The 10,688-nt window shown below is 38.8% G+C and overlaps 1 protein-coding gene and 1 non-coding gene across 2 annotated transcripts; one reads left to right on the forward strand and one right to left on the reverse strand.

Annotated features, from left to right (window-relative positions):
* Positions 1 to 2,644: 2,644 nt before the first annotated feature.
* Positions 2,645 to 2,717, forward strand: Trnav-aac (transfer RNA valine (anticodon AAC)). The gene has a single exon. It is a non-coding gene; the product is annotated as a tRNA-Val (tRNA).
* Positions 2,718 to 3,603: 886 nt separating this feature from the next.
* Positions 3,604 to 10,444, reverse strand: LOC143353658 (uncharacterized). The gene is made up of 8 exons (XM_076787147.1): positions 10,022 to 10,444; positions 9,493 to 9,555; positions 9,074 to 9,272; positions 8,762 to 8,876; positions 7,914 to 8,068; positions 7,304 to 7,505; positions 6,155 to 6,240; positions 3,604 to 3,865 (listed from the first exon to the last, which is right to left on the reverse strand). The coding sequence occupies exons 1-8, from the start codon at positions 10,146 to 10,148 to the stop codon at positions 3,664 to 3,666; spliced, it is 1,149 nt and encodes a 382-aa protein (XP_076643262.1). The 5' UTR covers positions 10,149 to 10,444; the 3' UTR covers positions 3,604 to 3,663.
* Positions 10,445 to 10,688: the final 244 nt, after the last annotated feature.

A 10,688-nucleotide genomic window follows, 5' to 3' on the forward strand; every position in this document is an offset into this window, starting at 1 on the left:
TACAAATTATACTGTGTTACAAAAGAGCTGGTTCCTAGATAAGAAACACGTAAAAAGTATTAATTTATTACATATGGTTGCTTAAAATGTATGAAAATAATCGCAAGCATCCCGAAATATCGTGACATTTGGTCAATCTAAAAATTGCTTGTTTATTATTTGTATATCTTGATAAAAATTGCGATATATTATAACATTATTTTATTCATTTCATTTAACATGAAAACCGGAGATAAAATTAAGTTTCTAGAAATATAATTGGATTAATATGTGGATTTCATTTGAATCGCATTGAAAATATATTGGAGAAACTATTAAACTAAAACGGCTTTCAGTGCAGAGAAGAGTAAAAAACCAGCTGCCAGAAAAATGTCAAAAAATTCCTATATCCTATTCTATTTTATATGCTATTCCTTCATATATCTTTTTCATTATTTATGCAATCGTATACAACAGGTCACAATTTTTTACGTTTGTTATCTCGAAAAAACGTGTCTACAAACGTAGGGTAGTACAATTTGTATTCTCGTTCTTGATTTATGAAAGTCAAACCTATATAACTAGTGTCCGACTATTTTTGCGACCAGTTACTTTGCGTCTGTAAAGACCTGTTTATTATGTTACATCGATCCATTGCGATAGTACTTTGTTTAGAAAATAATACATACTTATAAATTGATATTGTATACCCCGCTCGAGTATATTTATTACATATTAAAATACTTTTAACAATTACACCAAAACCGAGATAATTTTATCCTCCTGTTACATATTTAAACTTTTAGCTGTGAATGACGATTATACTCGTCATAAAAAAAAGGTAATTTTTCGTAATTTTTGTGAAAAAGTAATTACCATTTGCTATTTCGATAAAAATTTTTGTGAAAACTAAAAATCAACATATTTTAAGGCAAAAGCAAAATCAAAAGCAAACAAAAAATTAAAAAATTCATTTAAATGAATTACACACTGGATCGATAAAATATTTACAACTTCTTGCGACATAACCAAGGTACATATTTAAAAATTCGGACTATATGTAGCTAACAGGTTAATTAAATGCCTACGAAGTTTTTGTAATTTTCGATGGAATAATTTTGTCATAAAATTATTTCACGAGTTTTTTTTACTATACATATGATAAAATTGTTATCACATGAAAAAAATTGTCTATGAAGTAGACTAAAATGATTGTCACTATCATTGCTATCGTAACCGCGTGTTCGAACCAGTTTCTTTTCAATCAATATTTAAAGAGTATGTCCGTGTGTCACATGTTTCTTTTGAATTTTTGGAGTAGTGAAATAACTTATATATAAAGAAGGAAGTCAAAGTTCATTCATATTTGGGAGTTGAGGGACAGCAATTCGTTATAAAAAATATCTTGCACGTACGAGCGCTGGACAGAATACAAGAAAAAAACGAAACAATGACGTTGTCTTGCTAGCAGATTCATTATCACACAGATTTGAAAAACTTCCTGTGATAAAGTCCCAATATAAGCACTTTTAGAAATGAAAAATTACAAAACATTCAACGTTCAACGTCATCTAGTAAAAATCCTATGGTTCGGAGGTGGAAAAAATATTTATTCATGAAAGAAAGATTTTTTAAAATTATTAATAACTGTAGCTAAAAATAAGAAAACAATTTACGATTAAATTAATGTTCAGGATGGTCGCTTTTAAACTTCGATATGAAATCTATATTTGTTCGAATTTTTCATTTTTTACAACTAGAGTTTGCAACCAAATAATTGGAAAAAATTAAAATACTTATCATTACAATTGATATTAGATTCATTAGAGATTTTGTATATTAGATTTATATGTTAGTTACGTATTTTATATAAAACAATTAAACTGTACATTCTGATCCTGGTTAAAAAGATGATGTGGGTTCTGTCTCATGCTAACAAGTAGCCATGGTTCTGTTTCATGCTAAAATCAGCCATGGTTCTGTTCCATGCTAAAAATTAGAGTAGGGGGCAAGTACTGTATCGGGATCGCTGAAACCCCGGGCGTGAGCACTCTCATCACCGACGATACCTCGTCTGTGCTCTCATATCCCCTCTTGTATGGAATTCCGCCTGCTTTTGCACTCAAATATCGCGCCTAATGCGGAAATAGATGGGTCGAAATTTGTAGATAAATTTTGGTGGCAAATTCAAAGCAAATCAAGAGCAAATTGTTTACTGGGTATTCTTACGTAGCTTTTTAATCTTTTGAGGAAGACTGCTGACACATTGGAGACATCACAATTATACGTATAATTCCTAAGGTTGCTAATAAATAATTTACTTTAAAAAATTCTTGTTTGCAAAGGGTTAAATCATAAAAACTAATTTCTATTAACTTAACGTTTCGAGACGTGAATTTCTTGGAGATGTTGTGATAGGGACTAGTTTACTGTACAATGACTAAAATACTGTTTTTTAATGTTGCTATTACTTGGAATGGCAAAAAAAATAAATTTTGATTTATTACAAACACGTGAATTAGGTACATAGTGCACAATACAATTGTATGTACGCACTAATATATACAGTATAATATATATATAAATTATATTTGTTTAATTTCAATCGTTGTTAAATACAAATTATAATATGGAAAAATAAATATTAGAAACTGTTGTACCATCGGTTTCCGTGGTGTAGTGGTTATCACATCCGCCTAACACGCGGAAGGTCCCCGGTTCGATCCCGGGCGGAAACATTCTTTTTTACTTTTTTGTTCTTCTTTTTCTTTTGTTTTTTTTTGTTTAGTAGAGTTTCGTTTGCATTCATCTTACATGCATTATTAAAAAATTATATTTATATTTGTATCAAAAGATTTAAAAATAAAAATGACTTGTTTATATAGATATCTTCTCTGATTTTATGTATTAGCAGTGATTCTCTGGTATTAGAAAGAAATCCCCATACGTTAACGACCTTACGCTAGCTTATATTTAAGGGCTCGGGATAGTCACGTGACTTTGTAATTGATAATTTCCATTCACAGCCTTCAGACATAGACTTAAGATCCGTCTTGGTCTTGATCCGACGGGTCTTAAGTCTGTGACTAAACTTGTCACATTTTTTGCTCTGTATTATCGATATTATGAATTCTGACGCCAGAAACGTGCTTCAAGTTTTTGGCTTTATTTCGCAGAGAATCGCGACAAAATATAGCTCAATTTGTAGCTGGAGATATTTTCTAGTGCGCGCTGCTCTCGATTACATCCAAAAAACTCATCCAATGGCATAAAAATGCTTGGATTCCACGGTATGCACATCGTCAATTTTTGGCCTACTGCTACTTTATTGCATTGTTGGTAATGTATCCGTTTTGAATACATTGGAAACAAGGTAGTAAGTCTAACTATCAAAAAAATCATTGATTTTTATATTGTATTCAAGAATTAGATGCAGAAGGATCTAAACAAGAATTCACCGTGTTCAAAATATTTTATTATTTTATTATAGCTCCACTTTTAACATTAGACATTCAATAAATTTTATTCCGTCGCAATATTTCAAACAATAATCTGAATTTCAATTACAAATTACTAAACGAGGATACAGACGAGTAAGAATAAGAATCTCTTCTCGAAGCATAACAGGAGTTTGTAAACTTGAAACAGGATTTAGAGGGTCAAATGCAACGTGCTAGAACATCGTCAACGTTTCGGTTCTTTTAGGGGACTCGACTTCGCGTTTTGATGATTGCCATGATTCGGATTCCTTTCGAAAGAAGTCTTCGGCTTCGTCTTTTGCTTGTTCTTTCCGTTGATCGTTCGTCGCACGATCTCCTCGATGTACCGTTGATCCTTCTCGTTTATGTCCACGGGGAAGGTGGTCCTTTGGTGTTCATCCCTGTAACTGCAAATTAGTCAAAGTCAGGCAAACTCGCCGACCCATTCTAAGACTCTCGAAGAGTCCTCCCGGTCCCGTCTTTACAGCGAAACACTGTGACCAGCTTTCTTCCAGAAGCCCCAGCGACGATGTCAGCCGGAAACTTCGTCTCGTCGTGTAATTAGTTAACTCGTTAAATACTCGATACGCTTGTTACCGTTCCATCACCGTCGACACAACAACTCAAAGGCTTATGATTAAACCACCCTGTATTCGACTTTCTCATTTGCGTAGACGACGTCAATTTAAAAGCTGAACGGAGGCCGAAAGTTGCCGGCAGCGTATCCGAAGTTTCAAGATGCCGACAAGCGCCGTCGGCCATTTTGTTCAAAGTTCTTTATGCAAAATTTAAATTGTCTGAATCAATCAATTGCATCAATTGATAATAATCCTAATGAGTTCAAAATAGTACATCAACTGTGTTAGATGCTTTTAATCGCTCTATTATTATAAATTGCATCGAGTAGTTTCTGTTATAAATACAAAATATAATGAAAAAATAATGATGAACTGCATTACTACGATATAGTAATTTTGTTTCTTCAAAAATGATTCAACAGCAATGAAGATTTTAGACACGGATCGACAATGAACCCTCTGGAACGTAATCCAATTATTTCTTTCGTGATTACTTTTCAAGAGACGAATTCTCAGATCTTCGTTTATCAAATGGAGAACCATTTGAAGGAAATCGTGCGGGGCTCGGATTTGAGCTTCGCATCTCAACTATCCATACGAACACAGGGCAAAAGAAGGATCTCCGGTGATCTTTGAGTGAAACGAACTCGGACTTAGTCCTGGCCGCGCTTGTAAACCGAGCAGATCTAATTATCGATTAGGAAAAGGAAGTTTTTAAGCGGGGTTCCGGGAAATCGGATTCGGATGCCAGAGATACTAGCCCGGACCTAATTCCCCGGTCTCTCGCGAGAGACACTCTCGAATTCCGGGACAGTTTCGCCGGTTACAGTTGCATTCCTTTAGGCGGGATTTCCCCGGTGTAGTGCTCCGACTTCGAAAGACCACGTTCACATTTAAAACTGTACGGGTAGTTGGAAATGAGTTGGATTGGCGATAATCACGCTTTTTTCGAAGCAGGTTTTGTCGAACTATTTGTAACATATGCATTTCTGTCAGAAATTTGTTCAATTATATAATTGACACTCTATATAAAACTGTTTATTGGAAGCAAATTCGAGGACGTAGCAATCCTGTAAATCTTGTCTTTCGTAACGCGTAAATGACAATTCTATGAATTTTGTACGCGTTCCGATGATTTTTGACCACGTCGGCGAGGGTCACGCGAGAAGAATAAGCTCGCAGAGCGGACAATTAGATAAATCTGGGGGGCGTGTTCGCTTCGAGACCGGACATTGCGACTCCGCGACGTCGGGGCTCCCGAATGGGAAGAAAAAGGGGAAGTAGCCGGATCCCGGTTTTTACCAGGGACCCCGCCGGCTATCGCTCGAACCGGAATACACCCGGCGCATTTTAGTCGTTTCATTAGCGGAACGCCCGGCGTAATGTACCGCCGAGAATGCCGGTTCAAATTTCGCGTAACGAGACGCAAGAGCTCGCCGCCAGCCAGGCATGTCGGTGGATCCACCCTTGTCGCATTTTCTTTCCATTTCGAAATGCAATTTCCTCTCCCAAAACGTGCAAGCAGCTACCCCCTCCACCTCCCGCGAGGTCTCGGCATCTAACTCTCAACCCCCTACCTTGTTCTCCGCTCTTATCCCCTCCTCATTCTCATTTCTTTTCGTCTCCATTCTACTTCCCCTCCGAGACCAACGTTGCCCCACTGCCACAGAAATCTTGCAGAAATCCGATCGAAAATAGCCATCGTGATAGTCTCTCCTTTAAAAAATGTGAGCACAACTGTATCAGCTACGAAGCTTATGGCAGTACTCATTTCAAAAGAGCTTTTACGAATGACATGGCTGGCGACACATGGTAGCAAAATCCAAAAGTCGAGTTAATAGTTTAATTAGCTGGCGGGTTTTGAGCGCCGAGCAAGAGAATGAAATTAAACTTGATACAAATCAAATTGCAATTTCTGCTCCGCTTCACAAGAGGGTTTAGAGGGTGTAGTAATCAAATAATTATTTTAAGGCGAGACCTTTCAGAGAAAAGTGTCGCCGGGTCACTCAAAGTATTAAAGTGTCAAAAAAAAAAAAGAAAAAAAAACGACGAGATTAATGAAGTGACTTAGAATTTCTGATTAAACTATAGGGGTCAGGTAGAGCTGGGTCGTTTTACCTTTGCTGACAGGTGTACAGCTTGACTATCAGCCTGTTCAGGTAAAGGTTGTCCTTCTGCAGCGACTTCAATTCCGATTCCCTTTCCTGCGAACACACCCACACCTCCGTCAGCCTCGATGCACTAAGTAGTTTACTTACACAACTAGAGGTCCGTTTTCTTTTATTTCGTGTTTCCATTTCAGTCGCCTCGACGTTTACCCAGAGAGGAAAAGAAAAAGGAGGGGGGAGAGAGAGAGAGAGAGAGAGAGAGAGAGAGAGAGAGAGAGAGAGAGAGAGGGCGCTGCTTTCTCGGCGAGGAAACACCTTTTCGATTAACCTCTCAAGCCGGTAATATCGCAGAAATTAATTATTGGCACAGACAGTAATTAATTTCGGGGAATTTCTTGTTGCGATTTCTTTAAAATTACTTAAAACGAAAACTACTTGACCGATCAACTTCAAACGTTGAAGGTGTATAAATGAAACAGGAAACATTAATTTAACAATTTAATAGACGTATGTGTATGTGTCTCGGGAATAGAACATGCTAATCACTGTGTGTCCTACAGTGATTTCAGTTTATACGTTCTGGACAACAAGATGTTGTAACGACGATACCACACCTTTAGCGCTTTTGTAATACAGTAATATCTCCGTAACTGTCGCAGAGCTGTCTACCGTAACTGTGAAAATTTTATCCCCACCATTGGAGGGATCTTGGCGCCAATCAAACGGTAAACACAACTCGACGACCGAGCCAGCGAGGGGTCGAGTATCGGTGAGACTCACACTAATGCGAGCGAAGCAATAGATTGCAACTTTATAAATGTTTGATTTCGTTTTACGAAACTTTCAGCATCGTATTGGTCTCGTTTTTCTAATTAAAATGACACCAAACACGACATAGTTACGATTATAATTGCTTGTGTAATAATCGATTAAAGTTTCAGGCGTGAAAGAGGACGCCGAGTGGAAAAGTAAGAGAGGCAGGGAATCGAAGCGTCGAACCTAAGTCCCTCTTTTGGCACACTACAAAAAATGTTGTGCCTATGCTAAAACTGTCGGTCCAGTTACGGAAATATTACTGTTCTGTGCGATCGAATTGTTCCTATTGAACTGTTCCCATTGGTTAACGAAGAAAATACCGATGTTGCTCGGGTATATTTACCGACAAAGTTTTCGTGGCAGCTTGCAGCTCCTCGGAACACGTTTCGGACAGGTGACGGGCCGTGATCGTCTCTGTAGTTAACCGAATTAATTGTTGCCTGTCATTTTCCTCGCGCTCCATCGCCTTGTCCCACGCCTCCTCTCTGGCGATTATGGTGTCGCGCAGGGTCTGCATGTCCTTCTCCAACTCCTCCAGCTCCGATCTGCTCGAACACGTCGATCAAACGAATCGAAAGAAACATTTCCACAAAATTATTTGATCACACCTCTTTAACACGTTCGTTACCAACAAATATCTGACGTCCATAATCTCACAGTTTATTTAAACATAGTCAAATTAATTTTATACATTTTGTATCTTTTTTCGACAAATTATTTCAATATTTCATAAAGAGTACATAAAAAGTACATTGCATTTGCAAAAATACTGGTAGCGAACTGACGCTTATTGCACTTTGAAAATTGTGAACATCATGCATGTAGCTGTTTCATCGAAAGTAATGGTAATTATGAAATATGTGAGGAGTCAATGATCAACATCATGTAGGCTATTTTCTGTGGTTCGGTTTTCCAAAGAAAATCGGCTGGCGCAAGAATAAAATTCGTTTTACTTGGTAATGGTGACAGTGGGAGGAAGTTTCTCGCAGCTCTCCAGTTTTCTCTGACAGCCCGAGCATACCGCCCAAATTTGCACACCCCTGTCTACCTTCGAAATCATGTTAGTCGTCGATGTTCCGCTCGTTTCGACGATCGGCTCGTGCTTGCGCTGAAATCGTGGAAATATTCCATAACTGAACAGGGAAAACGAACATACAAATAAACAACCATCTTTTGTTTCGGAAAAATAATTTTCGAGGAACAAAATAATACCCACTTTTTCAGAAATGTTCTCTACGGAACAGATACAGTGATTTCTCCATATATGTCGCCAAGGCCTGGATGATAAACGTCGCAGAATTATCCGCACTACCGCGGGGTATACCCCGTGAAGGGCCACGAAGCTCGAGTGGCCTTGGACGTCGAGGAGTGTAAACATAACACGGCACGGGTATGTCTCCTGGACGATACACGACGCTGACAAGACCAGTGTTGTTGACATATATCGAGAATTCACTGTATTTTAGAAAGATTCGATGAAAATGGTTTATTGCAAAGCTAAGAGACGCTCAGCATCATCCGTTCGTATAATCGGGGTTTCACTAAACCGTGAATTGACAAGCTCGCTCCGAACTATGTCATGTTTGGGTTCCTTTTAATCAGAAAAATGTCACCAATACTTTAGCAAAAGTATCATAAAAGGATAAGTAAAAATAACAAAGTTTGGTCATCGGACCGATATAAGTCCTGCGCAAAACTTTTAAAAATGCTTCCAAGGTTCGTTTCAAATGGGATCTATTATATAAGTTTCAGAACTCGTTCGATGACCCGGAGAAAAGTATTGAAATGTTTTTACACCGACTTGCTCTGCGGCTTCCTTTGTCTCCAGCAGTCTCAGCTTCTCGCGATCTAGCTCTGCTCTCAGACACGCCATCCTCTCCTCGACCCTTTTCACTTCGTTACATTCCTCCTCCAACCTTTCGAACAAATCGGCGAAACGGAAATCATTCGATAAAGGATCCAACGTCGCGACGTGTTGGGACGTTTAATCAATAGACCGAGAATGTTTATACGAAAACTGTCTGCAGCGATTCAGCCGAATAAAGTTGCTATTCTTCCTTCAATAATTTAATGAAAAAATAAATACTATTCTTTCGTAGTCTCGGATACACACTTGGACAAAAGCGTTTTGTTTTCAGCGACGAGAGTCTGGTTACGCGTTTGCACCACGACGTTACTGTCCTCGAGGTGCCTCAGTTTCGCTTGCATTTTCTCGAGAATGTGGGGGTCCACGTTCCTTCGGGTTTCCTGTCTGCAGGATGACGCCCTTCCGTTTTGCGTCCGCGCGTCCGCATACGTCTGGTCTCCCCTGGCTGTAAAGTATTCACTTCCGGTCAATCGTTCATCACCCGTAATGGTTAAGCGTTTATAATTCGCTAATAAGTGGACTGCGTAAACATCTTTACAGATTCAGTAACAATGAAATATAAAACATGGGAACGGTCATTTTCACTGGCAATGGTATGTTTATACTTAATAAAATGCTAGACGCAATTGTTTGATAAAAAGATTAGACAGGGGCCACCTATTTACCTGCCAAGGGGGTCTCATAGCTGTTGCCTTGCGAATCCAGCGGTTTCCATCCAGCGCAGTATGCTGAAATATTTGGAAAACCTAATGAAATGTTTCGACAAGGGATTGGAAAAATAAATTTTCAAGACTCGGAAGGCGGACAGGTTTTGATGATTGTACAGTTCGCAATCTTTGATTTCATTTAGACAGTTGTTCACTCAATTCTTTAAACATATTTTTATTGGTCAACTGCACAACTTTCAATTAAAATTCATCAACAGGAGTTGAATAGCTCGGTGATCCCTTTAAATTGTCAAAATGGACCCGGGTCCCGCCATCCAAGCGTTAATATCGGAAGGTAGCGAAAGCTCGATTTTCGGATGCCACAATATCTTCTTCGAGGAACAATCATGCAATTTTGACAAAAATGCAAGTCACCGGTTTGTCAAATGATGAGAGAATATTGTGGAAAATGATAATGACTATATAGTTGATGAAACTGTTCGTTACAAATGTAATAGCTTGCATTTTATATCTAATGTGATATTACCGGATTGGAAGACATCCCGAGAGCGAGTCGCCGGCGAATAAGAGAGATTCGCGTAACGATTGTACTGTCCGTCGTAGTAGCACCTTTCCCTCGAATGATCCGAGGATTGATGATGCACGCACGACATCGTGGGACCGGAATCTTCTCGTTGGATCGGTGGTTGACGTGTTTTCTCGCGCGGTTAGTCCGGGGTCTTCGATCTTAACGCCGAACCTGGGATCAACAGGTGCTCCGCGACCTGGATCAGGAGAAATTATCCTTCCCCCGTTGCCACTCACATAATACCGACAGTGATCCGTCCCGGAAGAAACAAGCGGACGTCTTTTCACTCGTTTGAAGTCGTGAACATTTGCGATCGATCTTCGCTTTTGTTTATCGAATTTCGACGCGAATCTTATCGGAGATGTCACAATGCTGGGTAAAAATCGTTCCTTCTTTTCATACGGAGCTCCGCTCACTCGAAAAATATTCATTTCAGAGAAAAACTCAAGTATCATAATATTCATCATTCCCTAATGAACAACTCTGTCCCGGTACAATTTTATGTATCCCCCAAAATAACGGAGATATTAAGACAAAAGGAACACCCTGTATCATTGGCTCGGATAGTAGAGGTTCCACTGAATCGTGGACTAAACAAGAAAACATGCTGCGAATGATATCGTGT

The sequence above is a fragment of the Halictus rubicundus genome, chromosome 4 (assembly GCF_050948215.1).
Source record: "Halictus rubicundus isolate RS-2024b chromosome 4, iyHalRubi1_principal, whole genome shotgun sequence".
NCBI lineage: Eukaryota > Metazoa > Arthropoda > Insecta > Hymenoptera > Halictidae > Halictus > Halictus rubicundus.